The sequence below is a fragment of the Hemicordylus capensis genome, chromosome 2 (assembly GCF_027244095.1).
Source record: "Hemicordylus capensis ecotype Gifberg chromosome 2, rHemCap1.1.pri, whole genome shotgun sequence".
In the NCBI taxonomy this organism is placed as follows: domain Eukaryota; kingdom Metazoa; phylum Chordata; class Lepidosauria; order Squamata; family Cordylidae; genus Hemicordylus; species Hemicordylus capensis.
Window position 1 is genome coordinate 378743478 of NC_069658.1, and position 27541 is coordinate 378771018.

General features: G+C 45.5%; 1 protein-coding gene across 10 annotated transcripts in view; it reads left to right on the forward strand.

Moving 5' to 3' along the window:
* The window catches only part of ADGRL1 (adhesion G protein-coupled receptor L1), a 184042-nt gene that overhangs the window by 100007 nt on the left and 56494 nt on the right, over window positions 1-27541 (forward strand). For 7 of the 10 annotated variants that reach the window (XM_053299307.1, XM_053299297.1, XM_053299300.1 and 4 more), the window contains 2 exons: window positions 9852-9961; window positions 26296-26313. In XM_053299307.1, the coding sequence (XP_053155282.1) occupies window positions 9852-9961; window positions 26296-26313 (128 nt within the window). Of the gene's footprint in view, window positions 1-5786; window positions 5893-9851; window positions 9962-26295; window positions 26314-26629; window positions 26770-27541 lie in introns of those variants that run through there. The other 3 variants (XM_053299302.1, XM_053299299.1, XM_053299304.1) reach the window with 3 other exon arrangements.

Below are 27541 nucleotides of genomic sequence, written 5' to 3' on the forward strand. Positions count from 1 at the left end.
CAGAGCATAGCCAGTCAGTCAATGTGCAGGTTTTCCCTCCAGATAGATCTTTTTATGTTAAAGACTTAGATCAAGCTGTCTCATTAGGGTTCAGCTCCAGAAAACATGTTTCAGTGCCATGGCTCAGCTCTGGAACACGTGAAGGGAAAAGAACTTCAAATCTTTATCCCTCAGTGCCAGATGTGTAGAGGGCACATGCCCAGGGCCTCTCCCAAGTCAGAGGGTTGGCTTTCCAGGCTCTTTGATTCTTGGCACCTCTATTTTTAGAAATTAAGTGCTTAGGATTTGTTTTGTAATTACGCACTATGATGTTTCATTGTTTATCCTCACACTAATCACCAATCCTGGTGCAGCATCTTACCTGAAGTTTGCCTATAGTTGTCTTGATCCTGTCCAATATACATACAGCCTTCTACCCCACATAGTACACCTGGATAGCCTGAGCAGCATCGCCTCCCAAACTTACCATCCCAATAACTACCTAACCAGAGTACTATCTCATCACCTTTCTAGATGGGCAGGGGCCTTGGAGGCTGATGACTGGCGTTCTTTCCTCCAACTCCCTCTTGCTGCTGACTGACTTGTCATCAGCTTACTTTTCTTTTTATTACTATGAAGAGCCAGGGGTGAGTTTCCTCAGCAGCAGTGGGCAAGCAAGCATCCTCAAGAGCTGTGGGAATAACTGGTGGTTTTTCTTAAAAACTGGGTGACTCTAATTGTACAATTAATTGTTACTAAGGTTAATAAATGATTAATTTGTTACCAGTACAGCTGGCCTTCATTATCTGCAGTCTCAGCTCCCGTGGTTTCACGTATCCACACTCAGCCAATGGAGATCTAACCTCGTTACAAGCAGTTTGAAAAATCCTGGAAATTCACTTATCTGCAGTTGCTGGGTGGCTGGAAACGACCTCTGAGGTTCTTTCTGGCTACCATTTTGCTAAATGGAGCCATTTATTTTGGCTTTTTTGTTTTAAAAAAATGCCCACTATTTTTCATGGGAAATTAGTGAACTTGGAGGGGCAATACATTGCTGGAGACCTGCAGAGCACGATACAGCAGTTTATTTCTCTGATTTCTTCCTTTTAAAGCCCTTTTTGGCCTCCAGGAACCTAACCCCCCAATTCCCATTGCCTCAAGGTCTTGTTGTCTGTGGTTTCATTATCTGTGGTTGTAGCCAAGAATGGGACCCCTGTAAATAATGAGGGCCACCTGTACCTTTACCAAAACATTTAAACTATAACAATGGTTATTTATATCACCAAGTGTTACCCAATAATTATACAAGCAGAGTTTCTGTTGCTAAGCATTTTAATCTGTTGCCTAAACTGCAGTCTACAATTCATTTCCCCTAAAGGAACCCTGCTAAAGTCAGTTGAACTCCCCATAGTAAATTAGTTGGCTGTTAGGGCTTGATCTGAGTCAAGGTTTAATAAGGCCTAGCCCTGGCTTGCATAATTTGTGATTTCCCAAGTCAAATGCAACTCACCAGCCATGCATTGTGACCTGCAAGATACTTCTGTCAGCTTTGCTTCCTCTCCCACTCTTAAAAAAAAAAAAAAAAAATCAGGGGTTTATTGACCCCTCCTCCTAGCTGGAAGCTTGCCATACATGGCCAGGATATGTTTGTATTCGTCTGATAGGTTAAACATTTTGCAGCTTGGCTTAGCTGTATACCAGCTTTCTGGGCTATATCTCAGGTCTACAAGAAGTGGAGTCATCATAAGATAATTAGGTTCTTCACATGACCAGCCCTACTCAGGTAGGGCAGTGCTAGTTCAGTTAGGACTGGTTGTGAGAACCAGGGCCGCACCTAGCAGGGTGCGGGGCTGGAGGTGAATCAGCATGTGCGGGGCCTCCTTAACATTTAATATGATTACAGAATCATACTGACTAATGACATACTATGTAAAGTGTGTGTGTATGAGAGAGAGAGAGAGAGAGAGATTGGTTTTTGGACATGTCCAACCAGCTTGGACACATAGTACTTTTGTAAGATGCACTTTTCTTCCCTCTTATTCTTTCTGAAGTTTTTAATACTTTTGTATTGACTAATTTCCTCACAAGAAGATATATTGTTGGGATGGGGAGGGTTTTTCTTACAAGCTTGGACTTAAACAGTTTTGACTTTTAAAAAAACATATTTCTCTCTCACACACACACAGGTACACACACACAAATGGATTTTCAGGTGGGGTGGGACTTCTGCTTCTCTCACAGGGGAAACAAATCACACACAAACAAAACAAACAGATAAAAGTTGGGGTTTTTTTTAATGTTTTACTTTCCTGGAGGGAGACAAGCCCACAGCCAGGTTCTTTCCACCTCCCATTGCTATTCAGCAACTCAGTCCTCCTCCTGGCTAGAGATGTGCACAAATTGATTTTTTTTATTTGATTTGTGCCCAAAACAAATCACCCCTGATTTGTTTTTTATCCAAATCTACCCCTTCCAAATCACCCCAGACTTGATTTGTATTTGCTTGGATTCAATTTGGTTTCAGACTGATTTGTACCACTTAACAAGGTCCTAGGGGCACCGGATTTGCATGGTGGGTAGGTCCCCATGGGTGCCAACTACCACCCAAATTTCAAGGCAGTGAGATACTTGGTTGATTTTTAACGATTTTATTTAGGTTTTACTATTTTGAACATTTCCGCCATAGGAAACAATGGGGATTTGAAGTTGCCATATCCTTTCTTTTTAAAAAGCAATTCTTTTTAAAAAGAAAAAAGAAGAAAAGCAGCTAAGCTCTAGCCTTTGTAGAAGTGGAGTTATGGAGCAAAATGTGCAGTCATTGAAATGTTTAGATTATTTGGTGTCTAATAACTTTCCCTCCTAATGAATCATTATGAGGATTCATTATATGCCTTTGTTTCTTCTGTTCATTTTGACTATCATTGGACAGTGCCAACTGTCAACTGCCATGTGTCAACTACCCCCCCACACACACATATACTGGGGTACCCCACTGCCTTGCGGGTAGGAGTGGGGTGTAGTTGGCACATGGCAGTTGACAGTTGGCACTGTTGAAAAGATAGTCAAATTGAATAGAAGAAATGAAGGTGTGTAATGAATCCTCATAGGTATTTAGTGAGGGAAAGTTATTATACACCAAAAAATCCAAACACTTGAAAAATAGTGACCACACATTTTGCTCCATAATTTCACTTCTACAAGGGCTAGAGTTTAGCTTTTTAAAAAAATGAAAGCTGGGGATCTGGGGGAATTAATAGGAGGGATCCGAATCTTGAATCGATTCAAATCAAATCAGGCATGATTCTATTTGTACCCGAATCTAGCCAATGGACCACAGAAGTGATTTGTTTTGTCTCCAAATCACTCGAATCAGCTAGATTCAGGTACAAATAGATTTGTATCCGAATCAATTTGCACACAAGGGCGTAACGATAGGGGGGGCAGGCAGGGGACGTGCCCTGGGCGCCACTCCGGTGGGTCATGTGGGGGGGCACGCCAAAAAGTGACATGCCCCCCCGACCCCCCTGGATCGCGCGTCGGTGGTGGGCGGCGGCAGGAGTGAGCGCGGCGGTGGCGGGTGGCAGCGGATCTCCGAATATGGCGGCGGGCGGCGGCGGATCGCCGAGTGCAGCAGAGCAACGCTGAGGCCTGCCGTCTGGCCCGGCGTCGCTTCCCAACTGCGAGGCGCGCCTGCGCAGTTCATTCTATTAACTGCACAGGCGTGCCTGTGCAGTTGGGAAGCGACGCCGGGCCAGACGGCAGGCCTCAGCGTTGCTCTGCTGCACTCGGTGATCCGCCACCACTGCACTCGGCGATCCGCCCACCGCACTCGGCGATCCGCCGCCGCCCGCCACCGCCGCACTCGGCGATCCACCGCCGCCCGCCACTGCCGCACTCGGCGATCCGCCGCCCGCCACCACCGCGCTCACTCCCGCCGCCGCCCGCCACCGCCGCGCGATCTGCCGCTGCCCACCACCGCCACGCTTACTCCGGCCAGGGGGGCGCAGGTATGTGCGGGGGGAGGGCGCAATTTCAGGGGCAGAGCTTGCCCTGGGGGCCGTTTCCCCCCGTTACGCCTCTGTTTGCACATCCCCACTCCTGGCTTCCTGTACTGTACTTTCAAATGCTGGTCCGAGCAGGGAAGGAGCACAAGACTCCAAGAGAATGAATCAGGTGGCTATAGCTGCTCCTGCTGGACATGAAGACTAGCAGCAGGAAGGGAAGTTAATCCTTTTTTTGACTCTGCTACTGGGAACTGCTGATCTAGATATAAATCCACAGGAGATGCAACTGAAGCCTTGCACAGTCACCTCTGGTTCTGCCCCTGCTGTAGCTGCTGGGCTGCTGTGGCTGTTGAGTGGGAATCAGGGACTGGGGAGAGCTTCTGCAAAGGAGAGCTTCAGGAAGGTCGGCAGGCAGGAGGCCTCTGGAAGCTCCGCCCACCACCGAACAGCAGAGAGTCGGGGCAGTGAGGGAGCTGTAGCAGCCTGCAGGGAGCCTTTCAGTAGCAGGCAAGACTGCACAGGGCTCCTGCAGCACTACAAGTTGGCCGGGCAGGGGGAGAAAGATAAATTTTTGCAGGGCAGACTGCTCCAGTGCGGGGCCTGTCCCAGCGTGGGGCTATCTCCCCAGTTGCCCCACCCTAAGGACAGCCCTGGTGAGAACCGCCAGGATTGCTCCTGTTCCCGGCACTCACCTAGGTACTACTACTCACTACCGCCTACCTCACTGCCCAGTCATGGGGGTAAGCGGGCTGTCGGCAGCCATTGAAATCATAGAGTTGGGGGGTGCAGGGAGGAGTGACCTGGCAGCAGGAACTTTCACAATGCACTGCTGCCCATGTGGTGCATTGTGGGATTCCTGGTGGCCAGGCTTCTTTCCTGTTGCTTGCTGTGCTTCCCACTGCTGCGCCACTCGTCTGGCTATTGGGCTCACTGCCGTGCCGTTTGAACGGGTGAATGGGCGGTAGATCCCTGATAAGATGATGGTTGTCTGGGGCAAGAGCGGTAGGGTCCTGCCTTTACTCCAGCCCACCCTTTGTGGGGCATGTGAACGACCTCTGTATGTAGCAAATACATACATCAGGATGATAACCCTCCCCCTTGACATGCCATCTTTCTTTATGTGGGCCATTATGTGGGCCATTTTTATTGTAGGAGAGCATTCACACATGTACCCCTTCAACTCCCCCAGTTTAAAGTGGTGGAGCCCCAAGTATGCAGGCTGATGTTCAGGGGAGAATCTTCTAGGTCAGAGGATGCAACTTCCAAGCGGATTTCAGCCTTGGTACATTTTGTAAATTAGTACATGCATGATATATGAGGTACAGAGTATTCCCCCCGCCCCCCAGTATGATGCCATGATCCCATATGGGGCAGAATGACTAGTATTTGTTCAAAGTTTTCAAGTTAATAATGAACTAATAAATATGTGAGCCCCTGGTGGCGCAGTCGTAAAACTGCCGCCCTGTAACCAGAAGGTTGCAAGATCGATCCTGACCAAGGGGCTCAAGGTTGACTCAGCCTTCCATCCTTCCGAGGTTGGTAAAATGAGTACCCAGAAATGTTGGGGGCAATATGCTAAATCATTGTAAACCGCTTAGAGAGCTTCCAGCTATAGAGCGGTATATAAATGTAAATGCTATTGCTATTGCTATTGCTATGTAGATTAAACAATGAGGAAATGGCTGGAAAAGACATTTCCAAGTCTCTAGAGTTTTTTTCACTGTGATATCTACTATGAAACCAGCAAGGAGTTTGAAGGGAAAGTTATATGATAGGTGGTAATAGTTTCATTATATGTTGCAGAAATAAAAGACAGCTTAGTCTGGATAACAACCTTTGATCTGATGAAGATTTGGCAAGATAGCTCCTTCTGCATTTTGGCTCCGAACAGAAGGGTCCCGCTGTGCTGGTGGGTAATTCTCCTGCCATGCCCAGTACTACAGATGCTGGGGATACGTTCCCTGTTCTGGGTCCTTATGGTATATGGCACAGTCCCCCAGAAGTTAACATTTCCCACCCACTAGTTCAACAAATCCCACCTGATTAGTTGTTGAAGTGGTTTGATATGGTTAGCTTCATCTTTTTCATCTCTTCTGAAATCCTTTCCCCATATCTTCACAAAAATGGTTAATGGAATTATAATGGCCACTCATGTCAGTCTCTGTTGGCTTACGAAAATGTAATTTCTGCTTAAAGAACAATAAACCTATATCACTATATTACTTTTTAAAAATAGTTTTAACACTCATGTGGGTGAGGTGTCCTTGTTTTTGAGGACTGAGTGTCCTCAAAACTTGTTCAAGTGAACAAGTTCATGGGTGGAAGTTTCTGTGGGTCAGCTGTTGAACCCAACTGCATTCCCCCCACCCCGCCAATGTATAGGCCAAAAATAATATTTTGGTGGAGGACACTAGATGTACAGCAGGTAGATGTCACAGAGAAAGTCAAGTAGATGACAAAGTCCTAAATCTCTGATCTGCTGCCAAAGATTTGACTAATTCATTCAAATCAGTATGTGAAACTCACAGACTTTGAGAGGTCCTGGGGGCAGAATGTTCATTTTGAGGGGACTCCACTTTTCTGTAGCAGACATACTGCGCAGTGTTACGTACACATTGGAATGTAACATTTGCACTGTTGCACAAGTGCAAAAATAGCAGTCATACAACTCCATTTCCAGAATTTTTGCACCTATGCGACAGTGCTGTTGCACAACTGCTCAAACATTACATTCCACCATGTGTGTAATATTGTGCAGTATGTCAGCCTCTGTATCCTGTGTCAATGTAATAACCCAAAGCACTGAAATAACTCTTGATCCTAGGATTATATTTTAACTGTTTAGTTTGATTGCCTTGGATGAAAAGACTTGATCAGATTATTTCAAATATTGAACAATACCTTGGATGAGGGCCATCCATGTGTGAGGCCTGGGGCCAGAGGAGAGCTGGTCTTGTGGTCACAAGCATGACTTGTCCCCTTAACTAAGCAGGGTCCACCGTGGTTATATATGAATGGGAGACTAGAAGTGTGAGCACTGCAAGATATTCCCCTCAGGGGATGGAGCCGCTCTGGGAAGAGCAGAAGGCTCCAAGTTCCCTCCCTGGCAGCATCTCCAAGATAGGGCTGAGAGAGATTCCTGCCTGCAACTTTGGAGAAGCCGCTGCCAGTCTGTGAAGACAATACTGAGCTAGATAGACCAATGGTCTGACTCAGTATATGGCAGCTTCCTGTGTTCCTAACCACCCTTCTCCGGAATCTCTGCCTCCCACCTGTGGGCTTCCTGTTCTTTCCTGCCTCTTGTGTTCCTGTCTGCCAGTCCTGCTGCAGCCTACAGAGCTCCCTTCCCTGCTCACTTGTGTCCAGCCAACAACACAGTGCTTTGCCTGTCTCCAGCTTCCATGTGAGCTTTTCTCTTTAACTCCTTTTCTTTACCTTTGTAACTTCTCTGCCTTTCCCCACCATTAAGCTCCACCTGTACCACACAGCCTCCCTGAAGCCTCTTTGCTTGTCCACTACTGCCTCCTCTTTGTCCAGCCACTTTGCCTCAGAGCCCCATTCCCACTTAGCTTCTCAGCCTCCTTGCTTGCCCAACAAAACGGCCTTTCCTTCTTCCTGCCAACGGCCTATATCTGCGGGTGTCTGTCGGTTCTGTATGAGGGCAGTTCTGGACATACCAATTCACTGTCCTCACAGAACCTGGGCTGTTTGCTAGTGACTGACAGGTTCCCACTGAGCAGTTCATGAACATTCCATGAGATTGTAGCAGCTCAAGCCGAGAAGACTTGAGGGCAACTGGCAGCAGCCAGTTTTTAACCTGCTATTTTAGATGTTTGTATGTACAATATCAGTTCTGGCCAGAGGTGCATCTAGGTAATTTTGAAGCCTGGACCTAAAGGCCTTTGGAGAACCCCCACCACCACCACCACCACCACACACACAGTATTTATAACCCATTTTTGACGCAACCACACCATCCAGGACAGACTAAAAAGGATTTGGGGGCTCCCATAGGATGTTGAAGCCCTGGACTTTGGCCTGGAGGTTCTGGCTAAAGCTCCTATTTAGACACTGGAAAGAATCATGCAAGACTCTTGGTGATGTCAAGGTGTTAGAACTGAGTGATGTTAGAACTGAGTCAAGCAAATTCCCATTTCCCCCTTTGCTGTTATTTCTCGTTCCTCAGTTAGCCCCCACGCCTCCAGTTCCTTCACCCTACTTCTGGCCTTGGCATTCCAGTCCTATCATATTTGCCTGCAGCTGTGTATATTGCCGCCATCTCCCTCTATACTGCAACCCCCAAATTATTGACGGGCTCCTTTGAATGCACAGCTCAAAGAGAAGGGGATGCAATAATGGCTATTCCACATGGCAGGATCCAAGAAAGTGACTGGGCATTTGATAGGGCTACCTGGAGCTGGAAGCACCACCGCCTTGGTCCTTGTCCATCCCATTTTGCTGGCTAACTGTGCTGCAGTGAAGCAGGTGGAGGCTGTCCTGTCCCAAGAGGCTTGAGCTGATACCGGCTCCAGTTGCTTTGGCAGCCGACAGCCCCTGGGAGCCCCCCCTCCAACTTCCTTTGCCTGTTGCATCAGCCTTTCAAGGGAGAGCAGGTGGCAGGAGTTAACGAAGTGGGAAATGGGGGGGGGCAGTACTTCTTGGTTCTCCTTCTGGACCTGTGTGAGGGGGAGAGCCTAACGATTAGAAAAAGAATGTGGAAGGACTGCCTGCTTGAGCTGCCAGTTGTCGTCTGGGTTTGTGTGCTATGGAAAAGCAAAACAAACTATTGTGTAGGGAATCTTGTATAGAGCATTAATTATATGGGGGTCAGGTAATGAGGTCCCACCCACTCTGCATAGTCCATTCACTTCAGGAAGGTCCAGCGTTTTCTTACAGAAGGAGCAATATTGGGCTGGGTGGGTCCATTGACTGGTGGCAGGAGATAGGAACATCGGAAGCTGCCATACACTGAGTCAGACCCTTGGTCCATCTAGCTCAGTGTTGTCTCCACAGACTGGCAGCGGCTTCTCCAAGGTTGCAGGCAGGAATCTCTCTCAGCCCTCTCTTGGGGATGCTGCCAGGGAGGGAACTTGAAACCTTCTGCTCTTCCCAGATAGTGGCTCCATTCCCTGAGGGGAATCTCTTGCACTACTCACACATGGAATGGCAGAACCAAAGCTCATTCCTATAAGATGGCTTCCAGGTCTGAAGGGCTGAGAAACTTCAGTGATATACAGGAGTTGTCCATTTGGGGTGCTTGTGCCAAGGTGTGCTTGAAATAGTCTTGGGGCAAACAAAGGAATGTAGGCAGTTCCCACATGGATAGCTCCATACATTGGTAGATTATTTGACATGTAAAGTATAAGACTATTTAGCATGAACAATATGAGAAACATTGTTTGCATGTTAACAAAGAACCCCAGTGTTAAAAGGCTGTTCTTCCTCACGTAATACCATAATAATAATATGTTGCCAACAGCTTCTGAAACATAGCCCTCCTTTTACGGCAGGAAAACCAGAAGTAAACTCACCTATGTCTGACATTCAGTAAGTATTGTCCAGACCAGAACTGGCATGGGTTATGTGAAAGGTTCTTTGTTAGTGCCTTATGGCAGAAGTGACTTTGGGTGATCTTAACAGCAGTCATACCTACTCACTGCTTGCAACAGCTTCCTACCTGAGATGATAATCTGTATCTGAAACAAAATAGCAGTGCAGCAGTTTTCAGACTGGGAAGCATGTGCTATTCTGGGTGTCAGTTAGTGCCACCTAGTGGCTTCCTGTAGAACTTCATTGTGTGTCACTTGGTTAAAGAACTCTTCTCTCTCTCTCTCTCTCTCTCTCTCTCTCTCTCTCTCTCTCTCGCAGGTGCAATAATCGGACACAGTGTGTGGTGGTGGCTGGCTCAGATGCTTTCCCAGACCCTTGCCCTGGCACCTACAAGTACCTGGAGGTCCAGTATGACTGTGTCCCCTACAGTGAGTCCATTTCTCATTGTACTCTGATGCTTCACCTTATTTCTGTTCTTGCTCCAAATAAAATTCCCACCTGACCCAGGGAGGAGAGACTCACCCCAACCCCAGCTGGTCCCCTACTGCATACCCAGCTATTACTAGCATAATATATTGGGAAAAGATGTACTTGGAGGAAATATCATGTACTCCTGGAACAAAGAAACGAGCCCTGCCAGTTGTGCTGGGCATCGGAATTCAGAGGCTAGAACAAAGGTGGGTTTGATTAGAATTCCTGGATTCTGAGAAGGGGATTGTATCCAGTGGGTTAGGCCTGAATAACTGAGCAAAAGGGCTCCTTGTTTCTACCTGAAACTCTGCTACTAACCCACCACTTTTGATTGATTGTTACTGTAATTTCTCAGTCTTTTCTTCCCATCTAATAGACTGCACACCTGGATGTCATGTAGACCAGGGAGCAAACTATGGCTCTGAATTTGAGGCATAATGTTTCTGGGCAATAGATCCTTTTGATCCAGTTTTATGGTGAAAGTTGGATGCCAGCTCGCTCTTTATGCTGTTATTTGAGCCCAGAGCCTTAAGGAAGCATGCCTCCAGAGTCAATGCAGACCCTCCTTTCAGCATCCAGGGCTGATATTTAATGCAAGATAGGTCTTTTTCCAGAGTACCCGTGTCAGGGTCACCACTACCATGTATTATTTCTTAGATAATAATAAAGATTATATTATTATTATTTATGCTATTTGTAGCCTTCTTTTCAATTTATGTAGAATTTCCGAAGCAGGAGTTTCAATTACACCACCTGCACCACCCCAAACCCAAATCTGAGAGAAGCAGAAAGGAAACTCAGCGTAGCATGGGCTCTCAGGAGTGAGAATATTGCTATGTGTGTGTGAGCCCACACATGATTGTGTATGCAAGGTGTAGGTGCTTGAAATACATGCTGTCCATGTGCATTGTATGTTTGTCATAGCTGTGTATTCATTTATGTGGATGGTTCTGTAATACTTTGCTCATTCCTGATGTACAGTATGTGCATCCTTGGTGCATTGTGTGAGTATATGCATTTGTGCTTCACATTCTTTGAGTATATATGCATCATGTCCTTGCATATATGCTCTCTGTGTTTAAGTTTGACACTGAATTTGTTCACACACTTGGGTGTAAGACCATCTCCATTTTTGTGTGCAATGCATGCACACAAACTCTGGGTGTGTGTACATGAGCATGTTTCAGTGTCTTGGAGTGTGCTTACAGAGTTATGAGTGCTTCTGTGTACCTTTACATCAGGGGTGTATGAACATCTTGGAGATGGTTACCATCTGCCTGTTTAGCGAGTAGGGATGTTCCCTCTTCGCAGTAGAGAGCCAGGTCCAGAGCGAGTGGGGCATGTCTTCCCCAAAGACATGGTTGCAATCATTTGCTAGGGCAATTATTTATATTCAGGCTTTGAATGCTTGTAGGTAGATGGGTGGCTGTTTGTGAGTATGCTTATTTGAATGCTCATCTGGTGTGTGTGAATTTATGAGCACAGAGATACTGGTGGCTGTGAGTGTATGTGTGTGCATGTTTGTTGAGTGTGGGCTTGTGTGTGTTCTCTCTGTGTGTACACCACCAGTCCCATAAGTATCAACCCCATCTGCATCCAAACCAAGAATCCATGATATCTGAAACAGAGCTTAGCTGCTGCATTACAACTTGAGGAGAGGGGAAATTATACTCTCCTGAGATGTGCAATTATTTCTCTGGAGGGAAACAAGATAGTGGAGTTAAAGACAACACAAATCTTGCCCTGATATGCTGAGTGCTGAGTATGTTGATTCTGTAGCTTGTGAAGTGGCCACAGGCCATTGTGGAGTGCAGGGAGCTTATCTCCTGAAGCCAATTTGTTTCATCCCTGTTGAGGGAACAAGCCTAGTGTGCTTGGTGATACAGCTGCTACACCCTTGCTTGGCCCGTGAACTCATCCATGAACAATAGGCCATGGTGAGAGGATCCAAGCTTGAGTTGCTAAGTGTCTCTTGTATTGAAAATGAGATCCTTAATCTAAAAGATGACTGAACATTTCAGAACAACCTCACAGACCATAACAAAAACTCCTTTCTGCATTTACTAAAGACCCCAAGTATCCCTTATTACTGAGATTTTGATCTGGCAAGCCTAATCCAAGCTATTAGCATGCCCAGTTTGGGATGTCCCTCCTCCCTGGGTCAGCAGCTCATATACCCTCCTTTCCTACTCTGTGTTGCTTGGGGTGTGTGGAGAGGTTTGCTCCTTGTCTTTTGGTGTCTCGTACACTCTCTCCACTGGGGCTAGGGTCCATGTGGGAGGGTCAGTCTCACAGGGTGTGTCCCCTTTCCCTCCCTGCTAATGCCCCTTTGGTTTCTCCTCACAGATGACGCAGAGAAGAGCAGGGCAGCCGTGGCCTCTTAACCTCCTAACATTCATTCCTGCCCCTTTTCCTTCCAGCTGCCAGGAGGCTTCGAAACAAACCAATCAACGCTCATCTCAGGGTGTAACCAGCCCTGACCTCTCACAATTAACAGCACTGGGGATCCACCAAACCAGCAAAGGGTACTAAAAATTGACTAGGGTATTGCCTAGAGACCAAAAGGTTTGGAGGGAATAGAGATGATATGGGTAAGCTGGGAGCCCATAGCAAGGATGGTTGGCAGAGAACACAACTGAGTATGGCAGAAGTACTCACACAAAGTGTGCCCTCTCACCATAGGTTGCCTCGGTCTGCGTATACCAATACTTATATTTGCATATCACACACACACTCATCACTTTTCAACCAAAAAAGTTAAAGCAATTTATATAACAAAAGAAATGATAAAATTAGAAAAAATGGACTAGAAAATTGTTCCTACTCTCAAAGGGACTCATAATCTAAGAAGAACATCGGCAAAGAGTCACTAGGAGGAAGGTAGTGCTGAGCTGAATAGGGACAGTTGCACTCCCCCCCCCCCCGCACCTGCTAAATATAAGAAAGCCAAAACATGCCTCTTTGCCCAGTTAGCAGGTGTTATATTTTAGAACATTTCATACACTTTTACACGTTTACACATAATTGCATTCACTAGGTCACATATGTTCACATGCAAACACAATTTCACTTACATGTTTATATATATCTGCATCAGATATATAGCATAATACTCCCATATTTGTATGCGTGTGTGCATATATATTGTACATATGGACAATAAACATTATTAGTACATTTTATGCTTGCTTACACATTATGCACCAGTGTAATAAATTCATATTCACATATGCAGCCATACATATAAACATCCTTTTGCAGTTAACTCATTGCTCTTCCCATTCAGACTTTGAATGTGTCTTCACTTGAAGCCAGTACCATTCACTGTGTATAAACAGCTGAAGTAAGAATGGTTTTCTGTCTGTGTCATAGGATATAAGCCTGTATGGTCCTCTCATTGTTGACTGAAATCTGCACAGGCTACATCCTCTTCCCACGTTATTTTCATAGCTGCTTTCTTCTATAGGAGAGATAGAAACTGTCACAATTGCCCATCTTTTTACCACACATTAAGAAATGTTATTTTGTCTGCACTCATGAATATTTGACCCAAATTTTTTCTACAACAATTATTTTGAGGAGTGGCCAGAACCTCAGGGGTATACTCGTGAGTCAAATGGGCCATAACCCAAAATTTGGCTTTAAAAAAGCCAAATTCTGGCAACAGAAGTCAGGACTTCAAGGTTTCACTATTATTTATAAGTGAAATTGAGACAAAAAGAGAAAGTAGTTAACTTAGTTCTGAACCTAGAAATTATTGACCCAGGCAAACATTTGGAAGGGATTCTATCTTGAATTCACATGTTGTTTGCTCAGCTCACATCAGTTGGGGCATAATGGTAGGAGAGATGCTAATACAGCGCTAAGTATCTCGAAGAGTCCCGCTTTGTTGCTGAAAATCAAGCTGGCAGTCATGGCAGCCCCAGTGGGACTTCTTCAAGTGAAAGAATCCTGCTGCTAGTAGGTATCTCATCCACTGTATTATGTGCTTCACATCTTCTAGAACCAGAACTCAGCTTCTGCTCCAACCATAACTTCCCCACATCTCTTGTTTTTTTCTGCTTCTCTCTGCTGGCTGCCCTTTCCTGCCTCTTTAAGCAGGGAATTGCTTGATCCAGTGCTGTTGTCAGTGGGGTCAGGACTGGGGCAGGTGATGGGAGGCGAAAGCACAGGAAACTGGAGACCTGGGGGGAGAGGGGTGGATAAAACCGGGATGGCAGAGGTGGGAGGGGCCTATGTTGTCAGATCCTTTTGCTTCCCTTCCTTTGCAGCTGCCTCCACTCTAACCATACAATGATCTTCCTTCCTCAGGGGCCAATCTGACTTATGGAAAAACAAAACAATTCATTTAACATGTCTGATTCTTGGTTTTGAATTTTTTAAAGTGAATTGTTATTATTGTGTCAATATTTTTCAAAACACAACCTCCCTCTTCCCTACCTTCTGCCTGCTCCTTTCCCTTTCTGCTTTCTTCTTCTTTCACTCCCAGTTTTCTGTCGCTTGCTTTCTTTGCTCTTTTCCTAGTCCAGGGTTGCTTTGGTTCCCCTCTGTTGAGAGATTTTTTAAAATAACAGGCTGTGTATATTTGAGGAACTTGTTAGGATGCCACAACTTATACAGGGAATTGGTTGCTTGTATGCTTCTTTAGTGTATCACAGTCATGCCTACATGCTCTCCCAGAAGTAAGTGGGTTTTCTGCAGATAGACAAACTCTTCTGAAAATCAAGCAAAGAAATGGGAGAGTAGCAGTCTGGGATTTAGTGTGCTGATATAGGAACTCTAGGGTGCAAACAGAATTGTTGAGCCCAACCTGGAGGCTAACATTATAATGACCTTATACAAAACTATGGTGCGACCACACTTGGAGTACTGCGTACAATTCTGGTCACCACATCTTAAAAAGGACATTGTTGAACTGGAGAAGGTACAGAAGAAGGCAACCAAGATGATCAGGGGACTAGAGCACCTTTCTTATAAGGCAAGACTGCAACACCTGGGGCTTTTTAGTTTAGAAAAAAGTCGACTGCGGGGAGACATGATAGAGGTCTATAAAATCATGCATGGCGTGGAGAAAGTGGAGAGAGAGAGATTCTTTTCCCTCTCACACAACACTAGAACCAGGGGTCACTCCATGAAATTGATTGCCAGGAGGTCTAGGACCAACAAACGGAAGTACTTTTTCACACAACGCGTGATCCACTTGTGGAACTCTCTGCCACAGGATGTGGTGACAGCTAACAACCTGGATGGCTTTAAGAGGGGTTTGGATGACTTCATGGAGGAGAGGTCTATCAATGGCTACTAGTCGGAGGGCTGTGGGCCACCTCCAGCCTCAAGGGCAGGGTGCCTCTGAGTACCAGTTGCAGGGGAGTAATGGCAGGAGAGAGGGCACGCCCTCAACTCCTGTCTGTGGCTTCCAGCAGCATCTGGTGGGCCACTGTGTGAAACAGGATGCTGGACTAGATGGGCCTTGGGCCTGATCCAGCAGGGCTATTCTTATGTTCTTATGTTCAGTTCCTAACCCAAGAAAATTGCAGCCTAAAATTTCACCTTCCCTGTGCTCATTCACAAAATGCAGCCCCCAGCACCCACAATGAGGAAAGTAACACACTAATAGCACACCTGTCGAAACATCCAGGGGCACAGTTGTGTAAACTGGCCTCTTCTCAAGGATTTAGGTAAGTTTCACGCTGTCAGCATAGCTACACTACAAGGCTGAAGGCAGAGAGTACTATTCACCAAAGACAGATATAATATTTTAAAAGGAGCCACACCAGGTTCTCCACCCATGGTGTGAACCCAGCTTGCTCCTGGTTTTGCAGTTTGTATGTCAGACACACATTCTATCAAATCGAATTCTGTACCTTGCCCCATCAGCATTGCCCCTTTCCTCATGCTTCCATCAAGCTGTTCCTCGCCCCGTTGCCTTTTAAGCACCACACACACATTAATATGTTCACATTTTGGTTTGTTCAACAAAACTACGAAAATATATTTCAAACAGATGCAAAACATCCTTGGGACCATTTAGCCAGATCGATCTCAGAGATCTCATGAGCACTAGTCAGCCAGCAACAGCCAACTTCTGTTGCAAACTTTTAGTATGGTTCCTCTCCCCCTGCAACCCAGTCTTGACCCTGGAAAGGGAAAGGATACATTTGTATTGAATGCCATGAGGGCACTTCGAAACTGACCCCACTGCTCTACAAATGCTGTGTCGGTCTTCACCTTAAGGGAGTTGAAAGCAGCTTGAGAGAGGCATTGCTTGCTCGGTGTGCACTCATTTCTTTTGTCCCGCTGTGTCCTCTCTTCAAACAGGTTTTGCCAAACTTTGGAACAATTGGGGCGGGGGGTGGGGGACGACACCTGATTACCAGAGATTAGTGTATGCACAGAGACCAGCTATCTCTGTTTCAGGTGGCCTTTAGCTCTTTGGAAAAAAACCAGTATTGTCTCTTCTCTGTCCCAAGATTTGTTTGAGATCAGTTTCCTATTTGGTTTAATCATTGTGACTTCTTCCAAACAAACCTGTGAAATGTAAAGGAAGTTTACGTGACCTTTACGTAGGACAGAGGGGAAGGCAGGATTGAAACTACCTTATCCCCAGCCAATCTTCCTTCTTCTAAGGGACAGGTGGATCGCACAGTGTCCCACACAAGCCCCACACAAGCCCCACTGCTGGTGGGGGTTCTGGAGGCCAGACTGCATGCCCCACTGCAGTGTGGCGTTCTGGAGGCCAGGTGAACACAGCCTGACCTCCAGATGGGGGATTCCCCCACAAGCTGGGCGCTCTAGGTGTCCGGCTCTGTGGCCGCCCAAGCAGACACACAACTGGGAAGGGCACACTTGCACCATTTTACCTGGGTAAAAACCTGGGGGGAAACCCCAGGCTACCCAGCAGCAGGGATGTGCATGGTCTGGACTAGTCCGGACCGGCACCGAGTGGGGGGGGTCTCCCTTTAAGGGCGGGGGGGTAGAACTTACCCCTCCCGCCGCTTTCCCCCCTCCGGCGCTGTCTTTTTAGTGAAGATTTTGGGGCGGCAGCATTCTTCGCTGCTGCCCCTGCCCCCGTCGTCGCCCGGCAGTCTCCCTCAGAGTAGTACGCATGCGCGCGCGGCGACACGCTGCTGCCCCAAAATCTTCACTAAAAAAGACAGCGCCGGAGGGGGAAAGGCGGCAGAAGGGGTAAGTTCTACCCCGCCCGCCCTTAAAGGGAGACCCCCCCCCGGTGCCGGTCCAGACCATGCACGTCCCTACCCAGCAGGGCTGTGCTAGGATCAGCCTTGATCCCAGTGCTTCATACGAGCAGCCCTCCCCAAGTAGGCCTGCTCAATCCTGGGTAGGGATGCTCATGTGAACAGCCTTGTCGTCTCACTCTCACAAGGGTGCTAAGCTTTCCTTGTTAGAGGCTCCCTATAGGGGACTACAGTTTCCAGGGTTTCTTTGCTGGGAGCCATGACAGTCGAGAAGTCTTGGAATTGGTTTAAACTGGAAGTGTAGAAATGCTGATGTACACTAGGCACAGCTAGGGGGAGCTGGCTCAGTAATAATGTTACCACAGAGTATGTTAAGATGGAAGTGATTACAAAGCATATTTTGGATTGCTTTGTTGACAGTGCACAGGAAGCAATACTGGTGCTGTACTCTTGGCATAGGGTGGAGAAGCTGCATATAGGAGCCTCAAGAAGAGAAGGTTAAATGGAGCACTGTAACAAATATTCAAATATTCAAATGTAAGATTCCATAAAGAAGATGGCAAGTAAAAGTTGCAGTTGTCATTGAGTAGGGGAGTAGAAGGAGTGAGTGATCTTAAAGTGCAGGATCATAGGCTAAACACGGGGAAATATTTATAACCACAGAAGCAGCTGAGTAGTGGAACAAATTACTGAGGGAAGCTATGAAATCTCTTTCATTGGCATTGTTACAAAATGGCTAGATTAGCATATCTGAGGGATGATTAGGCATTCTAGTGCTTCGTTGATTCCCACTGCTTGGTTTGGCTTCAGCAGCTGCAACAGCCTCCCCAGGAACTGCTTGGCCAGCCCAGTGTGTCCCAGTGGTGTCTGCCCCTGCCTCCCAAGTGATGGAAAGGTGTGGCACTGGTCACCCCACCAACCCCCAGGGTGCATCATGTTGCATGGAGGGAGATGCTACCGGAGTCTGGAGGTTTGCAATTACATTAAGCTTTGCAATTAAGTGAGAAGGCTCACTCCATAGAAGGAGCACAAGAAGTTGGGTCTGCAGCCGTGGACACTGTAAGGGGATGTTTGAGAAGGAGAGAGAAACATATTGCTATGCTGTCTGCTCTTGTACAACCATTTGGAGCTGGGGGTATTGTGTGTTCTGTGGAACGCGATGATAATGGTAACTTGTAAAATAAAAGTGGGGTGAGGTTTAGGTAATTTAAGTGGCAGGACTGTCCATGCAAAATGTGGTATGTGCAGGTCAGTTGGAAGTATCTTATTCATAATTTATTCTCAAAATAAATAAATAAAAATTTCTACCTTTCCCTCAGCATGTTCTGGTGCAAATAATAGTGCATTCAGCTAATTTAAGCGGTAGGACTGTCCATGCAAAATGTGGTACCAGTGGGAAGTATCTTCTTATTCATAATTTCTTCTAAAAATACAGAAAAAATAGTTTCTGCCTTTCCTTGAGTATGTTCTGGTGTAAAAAGTAGTGTATTCAGCTAATTTAAGTGGCAGGACTGTCCATGCAATGTTCAGTTGCTTTTTGTGCCCTCAAGAACCCATGTGTTAAAAATACTGCCTGTGTCATGGTGTGTGTGTGTGTGGGGGGGTGATGATGCTTATCTTCCAGGCTCCAAAATTACCTAGGTGTACCTCCCTGTGGCTTTATTGTATGATAAGCATCCAGGCTTCATGATACCATGTTTTTCTCTGTTGCCTGCCTATATACTAGTGTTGGCAGAATCAGTGGTGCACCTAAGTAATTTTGGAGCCTGGACCTAAAGGCCTTTGGAGCCCCCGCCCCCACCCCTGCTTCAGGTTAAGCATCATCACCTGAATGCTCCATCATCACCACCTGAATGCCTTTGCATTCAACATCACCTAAATGCCTTTGCCCCAACCACCACTGCAAGTTGATCACCATCAAGTAAAGGCCTTTGGAGGTCCCCACCACCACCACCACTGCAAGCTAAGCATGATCATCTGAAGGACTTTGGAGCACTCCCCCGCCCCCAACCTGAGCAACTGAATTTGGAAGAATGTGATGTAAAAAACAAGGTGGTTGGGTGGGGTGGGAAGACCTTGGTATATTTGATTTTTTTTTAAATACAGTTTGGGGGCTGGGTGGGAAAGAGGGACCCCCATTCAGAAAACACACAGGAAGTTGGAGCTGCTTTGCTTTTCTCTTGCAGTGTAGCAAGAGAAATGTGATTGAACAAAATATTGTTGTTTTAGAAAAAATTATGAAGATACTTCCCACTGACCTGCACATACCATATTTTGCATTGAGAGTCACGGTATTTAAATTAGCTGACTGCACTATTCTGCCCACTCTCTGCCTGCTGGTCTTCTGCTGCCCCAGGCAGGTGGAGGCTGGGGGAGGCTGAGCCAATGCACTACTCTGAGGGTGGCTAGTCAGCCTGCAGCCCACTGGCCCATCTTTTGTTATGCGTGCCAGGCAGTGGGGACTTAGCTGAGCAGGCCTGCCTGTGGCAGCCCTCAGCCCAGGTGCAGAGCCAGCTGAACGGCGGCCTGGGTCCGGCCCCATGATGTCACGTGCACGGGGCATGGCTTTGGCTCTGGAAGAGCCCCAAGAGAACTCCCCACACTCGAGCTCCAGGGAGTCCCAAGCGAGCTCTCCCATGTCCTTTTCAGGCTGCATTTGCTGCCTGACAGCCTTTATTTCCCTTTCTTCCCCTCCACTGAGGGATAGAAAGGGAAATAGATGTTGTCAGGCAGCAAGCGCTGCCGAAATGACAGGGGAGAACTCGCTTGGACTCTCTGGAGCTCGAGGCCATAGCCCTTTGCACGTGATGGCCTGGTGAGGCCCTGCCCAGGTGCAGTGCCTTAGCCTCTGAGGAGGCAGGTGGCTGCAGGGTGCTGCAGGCAGGCCCACTCAGCTCAGCTTAGCTCCCACCTCGCAGCCCGGCACACATAACAGGAGATCGGCAGGTGAGCCATGAGTGGCCTGCAGCCCTCAGAGTAGCATAGCCACTCCCAGCCTCCGCCGGGACATTTGGAGCCCGCCCCCTTGTGCTGAGGACTGGACTTCCACCTGGACTGGACTTCCACCAGTCTAAAGAGTGCCTCTGGGCAGAATGGGGGGCCCCAGATGTCCTCTCCAATTAGCTATGACTCTGTTCCCTTGACTACATTAATGGGTACTTCTGGGTGTGGTCTCTTTTTACTCTGGATTTTTCCACTCTTGCTCTTCCATTCCCTCTCCCTGTCTTCTGACTGTACTTCTGGCTAGGAAGCCAGAGTGGCACATGATGTTTCAACAGTTCTTGTGCACCAGCCTCGGGGCCAAACTAGATAAAGAGTTCTCTTGCTCACAAGACTAGCAAACAATGCAAGACTTAGTGACAGACTGCAACTGCATCAGACAAGACCACTTTTCTTTGCCTCAGTTTCTGTCCCCTCTTCAGGTAAAGTGTGCTGTCGAGTTGGTGTCAACTCCTGGCAACCAGAGAGCCCTGTGGTTGTCTTTGGTAGAATACAGGAGGGGTTTACCATTGCCTCCTCCCACACAGTATGAGATTATACCTTTCAGCATCTTCCTATATCGCTGATGCCCGTTATATGTGTTTCCCATAGTCTGGGAAATATACCAGTGGGGATTTGAACCAGCAACCTCTGGCTTGATAGTCAAGTCATTTCCCCACTGCACCATTAGGTGGCTACCTTCCCCTCTTCAGACAAGAGGTTACCTCACTGTCAGAGTAGCATCAGCCTTTAGGAAACTGACATCATCCTTTGTAGTCTTGTTGACTTTATGTGCATAAACTAATTCTGGAGAGCTACTCATGCCTTAACTGTATAAGCATGTTTCCAGCTAACACATTTTTGTAGGAGATCCCCCCCCCCCAGACACTTTTGTGGGGCTTGAATGAAATTTTGGAAAATGACTAATGCATATATGGGAAGCAGCTCATTTCACCCACTCTCTTGGCTTTCATTATGGGCCAGGCCAAATCCTTTATAGAACTGGGACACCAGTGTTACAAGTTGGTTTTAGGATGGTTAGGAATTTGAAACATTTTCTCTCAAAGGATGCAAGAACCTGCAGAACAAGCCAAACATACAACATACAATGTTTACTTTAAAACAAAACAAAAACTCCACCCCACCCCACCCTGATTTGTTTACTGGGAGCTCTCTAGTCTTGAAACAGACAATCTGGTTTTAAATTTGAAGAACAGCCTCTTTGGGCATCTCTGATCTTGTTTGTTTCAGTATCTCCATAAATTGCAGTCTTTAAAAAATTGATTTTCATACATACTCCCTAAAGCAAGGCAGAAGAGTTATCTTCTTTGCATCTGTGGAGAGCTGGGATCCACATAGGTCCATAAATTATGGTTCTATGTTGGTACTTTGGCAAATCATGGGCTGAAGTTCTGCTCTTTTGAGCTGCAAAGCTGCTGGTCTATCTCCTTTCCCTTTCCTTTGTTCAGTCCACATTATGTGCACTTAATCAGGTTTCACTTGTATAGTTATGCTGACTCCTGGCATTAAGATCAACTTGTTTTCTAACTATTGTGTGTCTCTGTAGTTCATCTGTATTCAGTTTAATGTTAAGATTTGATCAAAGTAGTAGTTGTAGAAGTTTATTATTTATTTATTTACACAGTCAGACAGGTGTTGACTGTTTTGTTTTATCCAGACATCGAGTCCTTCCCAAGGACCTGGGATGCCAGAATTTTATTGTCAATGTTGTTGCTGTTGTTATAGATATCATCGCAGAATATAGGCTGTTCCCAGTAAAGCTGCTTTATTATTATTATTATTATTATTATTATTATTATTATTATTATTATACTGATCATCACCAAAAAAGTTCTCAACCACCCAGAGACTTGCATTTTGGGCAGTATACAAATATGCCAAACAAACAAACAATAAAGCAGTCTATATAACAAAAGGAATTATAAGTCCTTCAGTTACTGTCTGATACCCTTAAGTCAGAAATTTGGATGAAAATTGTAAAAAACTAAAAATAACTGCCTTTTATTTCTTTGTTACTGTGTCATTTCATAATGTTTCTGCAACCCTTCATTGAGAAATGCTATGCTTCCTAGCTAATTGAAGACGAGATTAACCTTCCATAATTAGTGCACTGAAACCCCCCAAAAGAGAACAATAGAAGCAAATTTTAAAGATGCCACAAAGATAATCTAGTCCACCCTCCATAAATATCCAGGACTGTGTAGTCTTCTCTAAAACATTTAAAATAGAATAACATATATAAAATCACAAGTTTTTCCAGCACTGTAAGATGGACTGTTAACACCATTAATATGTACAAAGAGTACCTTGAAATGTTCTTTTATATGCTAGGATTTCATTCAGTTACCTTCCTTGCTTATGCCAGTTTTGTTGATGTCGTCTGCTTTTTCATGGGGCAAAGTCAGCCTCCAACAACCTGCCTTCTTTGCTTCTTCTGGTAAGAATTCACCTTCCCAGGTGAGGAGCAACAGCCCCACTGTAATCTTAAGAGATAAGAACTCTGCTGGATCAGACCTCAAGGTCATCTAGTCCAGCAAACCTGTTTTCCACAGTGGCTGGTCAGATGGTTCCAGGATGCCCACAAGCAGGGCCTGAAGGCAACACCCAACCCTACACCTGGTACTCGGTGGCACATTGTTTCTCAGTGTGGAGGTTCCATTTGTGTTTATAAGCCTCTTCTCAGGCCATGTCCTCACTGGAGCAAGGCCATGTTACCGATTCAGTATCAGCCGCACACCAATGCTCCAACTGTCCCATCCAACCTGGAATATAATATGAGCCAGCTCGGTGTTGGCAACCAACTATAGGATCCAAACTGCCATGGACTGGTGTGATTCTTTGACACAAGAATCTAGACAGAAAGAAGGAACACAGTTGTTGGTTTTAGGTTTTACCTTTCTACCCTCTGCTTACATCAGTCTCCGAGCAGATGGTGACATGAAGCACAGAAAAGTAGAATGTAGTTGCCTGCTTGCTGCCTTTCTAGAGGCCTGGCCCTCCACTGAAAGCAATGGCACTTATTTGAAGTGTAGTTAAAGGTAGTTGGACTTCTGAAGCCCTTGACTTCTGTAGAGGGATGGAATGACATCAAGTCTGAGTTTTCTAAGCCCTGAAATGCCACAGAAGGTGAAGGGAAGCATGTGTTTTGAAGTGTGAGCAACCAAGTGTGAGAGAGCTGTTCTCCTGGTAGAAAGCATGAATTGTCCCCTTTGCTAAGCAGGGTCTGCCCTTTTTAGCATTTGAATGGGAGACTACCTGTGAGCGCTCTAAGATATTCCCGAGGGGACAAGGCCTCTCTGGGATGAGCATGCATGTTTGCATGCAGCAAGTTCCAAGTTCCCTTCCTGGCATCTCCAAGATAGGGCTGAGAGAGGCTCAGCCTGCAACTATGGAGAAGCCGCTGCCAGTCTGTGTAGACAATACTGAGCTAGATCGACTAGTTGTCTGACTCAGTATAAGGCATCTTCTTATGTTCCTAACTTATGGCACACACTTGGAAAACATACAGGTGAAACTCGGAAAATTAGAATATCGTGCAAAAGTCCATTAATTTCAGTAATGCAAATTAAAAGGTGAAACTGATATATGAGACAGACGCATTACATGCAAAGCGAGATAAGTCAAGCCTTAATTTGTTATAATTGTGATGATCATGGCGTACAGCTCATGAAAACCCCAAATCCACAATCTCAGAAAATTAGAATATTACATGGAACCAAGAAGACAAGGATTGAAGAATAGAACAATATCGGACCTCTGAAAAGTATACAGTGTACTGTGCTTGATTGGCCAGCAAACTCGCCTGACCTGACCCCATAGAGAATCTATGGGGCATTGCCAAGAGAAGGATGAGAGACATGAGACCAAACAATGCAGAATTGCTGAAGGCCGCTAATGAAGCATCCTGGTCTTCCATAATACCTCATCAGTGCCACAGGCTGATAGCATCCATGCCACGCCGCATTGAGGCAGTAATTGCTGCAAAAGGGGCCCAAACCAAGTACTGAATACATATGCATGCTTATACTTTTCAGAGGTCCGATATTGTTCTATTCTACAATCCTTGTCTTCTTGGTTCCATGTTTCACCTTTTAATTTGCATTACTGAAATTAATGGACTTTTGCACGATATTCTAATTTTCCGAGTTTCACCTGTATATGTTAGAATGTCTGCTTGTGGGAAACTTTCCCACCCCACTTCCCACTCCTAAGTTGTGTACAGATGATAACTTTTCAAAAGCTTGTAAGCAATGTTGCAATGCTGTAATTGTCCATGGCATATCTTTCAGTTTTTCTATCATGGCCACTAGTCAAGCCAGTTTTGCAAATTCTTATAACCAAGATGTATCTTAGAAAACTGTTTTAATTTTTTTCCTTTAAAAGTTTATGTGGTAAGATGTGTGTTATCCACATATATGCACATCTAGCCCTTTTAAAAAATAATAGAAGGACAGGTTCCCTTAGGAATGAAGCTGACTAGACCTCAAGCATCTTGCAAGTCACTGCATGGAACACTGGGGAGACAGCTGTGGTTTGAAATAAGGAGACAGATAACAGGATTTTCCTACAGCAAGGTTTTCCTTTTCCCTTTCTCCATGATGTTTGTATACTTCTTAAGCGACTGTTCTGGGTCAGGGCTAGTGTGCCACAGTAAAGGGGAAGGCACTCCTCTTGCTCCATACAAATAATTTATACATACCTGCAGAGGGCACTGGAAATAACACTTAGGGTACCCACCTAAGTCTATCCCATGACATTTAAATGAAAACTAAAGATCCTGATGGGTACGTGCACCATGCTGGGATTATTCAGGATTTTTGGTGATCTCTTCTTGGCACTGCACCAAACTGACATTAAGCAAGAATCCATAATCTTAGATTTGAACTCTGCTTGTCAATGTCCACTTAATGCTGATTTGGTATGTGCCAGGTGCATGCATGCAGCTGGTATTTCCAATTTTTGTTTAACTGACATGGGCTCGATTATGTGAAACAGCCCTACGTGCCTTAATGCTACCATATTGTAATTTTAAAGATGATTCAAACTGATATTTTTATTTTGAAAATGTGATTTGAAGAGCTATCTGTTTGGGGGGCATAACTGGCATGTAAATGTGGCTAGGAGGCTGCAGCTCAGTGGCAGAGTTCATGGTTTGCCTTGTATTAATAAAGGCCTGGGTTCAACCCTCCATAGTCCCTAATTGCAGGGCTTGAAAATTCTTCCTCCTGAGAGGCTCTGCAGAGCTACTGTCAGAGTTCTCAGTAGGTGAATCACTGGACTGCATAAGGCAGCATCTTGTATATCTGCATTCAAGGTATCAACAGTTGCAAGGCAGATCAGTCCAATTACTGGGGGGGAAAGACTGAAGAAAGTAGTGAGATGTATTTATAATGTGAACATGTGGATATGTATATCAGTACATAGTTTAACATTAGGATTTTAAGTCAGGACAGAGCATGGATGGATATTCAGATAGATAAGCAGGCTGGTTCATGTGGTAGTCTGCTAGATAGGCAATGTTTTTATAGTCAGGGTGAGTCAACCTTTCTTAGAAAATAAGAGTAGATTTTGGGGTGTTTTTCTCTCTCTTCCAACTCTTGCCGTCTTCCTTTCTCACTTTTCTGCTTGTTCTTCCTCTCCCCACTCCTGCCCTTCCCTCCCTTCAAATGCTCTCTGTCCTGCAGCCCCCTTTTGTGTTCTGTTCCTCTGTTGTCATTTCTGGTTGGTTTTGATTTCTGACTTTTCTTCTGAAGGGCAATGTCGCTGGCACAAAACCTAAAAACAAAAGCAAACACAAAACCGTAAACCTCAAACTGATCAGATGATGTAAGGAAGAAAAGAAATATGAAAATTACAACTACCACCACCAAACCCAACACGCTCTCTGCCTTGAAACCATTCCAAAGCGGGAGGGGCTGGTGTTTGTTGGGTTGGTGGGATGATGGGAGGGGAGATTTACAGTTTAAGAAAGAAAAAAATGGTTTCTTTAGGTGGGGGGGAGAAACAAAAGCAATTTAATCTCTTTTCTCTTTTTTTTCCTTCTTGCACCTTTTTTTTTCAATATATTTTTCTTCTCTCCCTTCCGATGCATAAAGTAGAAGTGGAACAGAAAGGTAAACAACAACATTACCACTGACCCCACCCCTAACCCAGCACCTTGTTTTTTCTCTGTGGCCATATTTAATGTGACCTTCCTTTACCTTTTCTCCCCAATCCTTCTCCTAACCTTCCACCTTCCCTTCCCTCGGTTTCCCCACCTCTTCTCTCTTTGGTCTCACTAATTCCAATTGGCTTCCCCCACTCCAGAAACAAAGCTTCCAATAACTAAACAACACCTAGCAAATAAAGGATCTAAAGCAATCATCTAACAACTGTCCCTCCAAACCTTTCCATTTTTCCTTGCTCACATGTGGAGGGGAAGCACCATTAATGTCTGAGCTGTGGCCATCCTCTCTCTGGTTTTGCTTCCTTCAGGGGAAATACACTTTTCCAAACCGTTCTCCGCGTCTTTTTATCATTCAACTGATTCTCTCTGCTCCTTTCTTCATGTTTCCATGGCAACAAACCGGGTACCTTGGCCTACCTCAACCACTACTTCTATCTTTCCTTTTTTAAAAAAAATTAAATCCCAATTCCTGATTTTTAAGAGATGCTTAAAGTTTCTGGGATTTACTTATACACTTTTGTCACAATGCAGAACAGTTGGAGGGTGTTGTTGTTGTTTTTAAAAAATTATAATTTTGATTGCAGATTGGACATTTTCAAAAATTCCCTTGAGATTTATGCAAATTTTTCGAGGCCCTTGTACATACTTTGAGCTATCCTCTCCGCCGCCCATTATCAAACCTATCTAAGCAGACTGTGCGATCCCAGTGGAAATTTATACTTTGCATCCTAAATGCACATGAAAGTAAATGTCACTTGCAATCACTAGGAATTCTTTCCAGGTCGCACACTCAGATCAGGGTGTAAAGCACAAATTTAATGCTCTCCTGAAACAGGTTTTTTAAAAATCAGCTGTTTGCTGAAGTGAGGGTGTTCTTTTGAGTCTCTTGCCGTATGTGGACTGATTTCTGTGCGGAACATTCTGTAGTCCATGCTAAGAGGTGCCCCTTTGAAACAGGGTGACTTTGTCATCCCCCACACTCTGAAAAGCAAAGTGAATTAGGTGTGTGGATAAATCTGAGCATCAGTTGTTCCACTTGCGATCCATCTTTCTCTGTGGGAATTTTTCTTTTAGCTTATATGATTGTTTGGAGATAATTCCCAAGCTGAGTTATCAGTTGAGTTATCTCCCCACCCCCACCCCAGCAATAACCTGAACTGTCTCAAGGAGCCTTT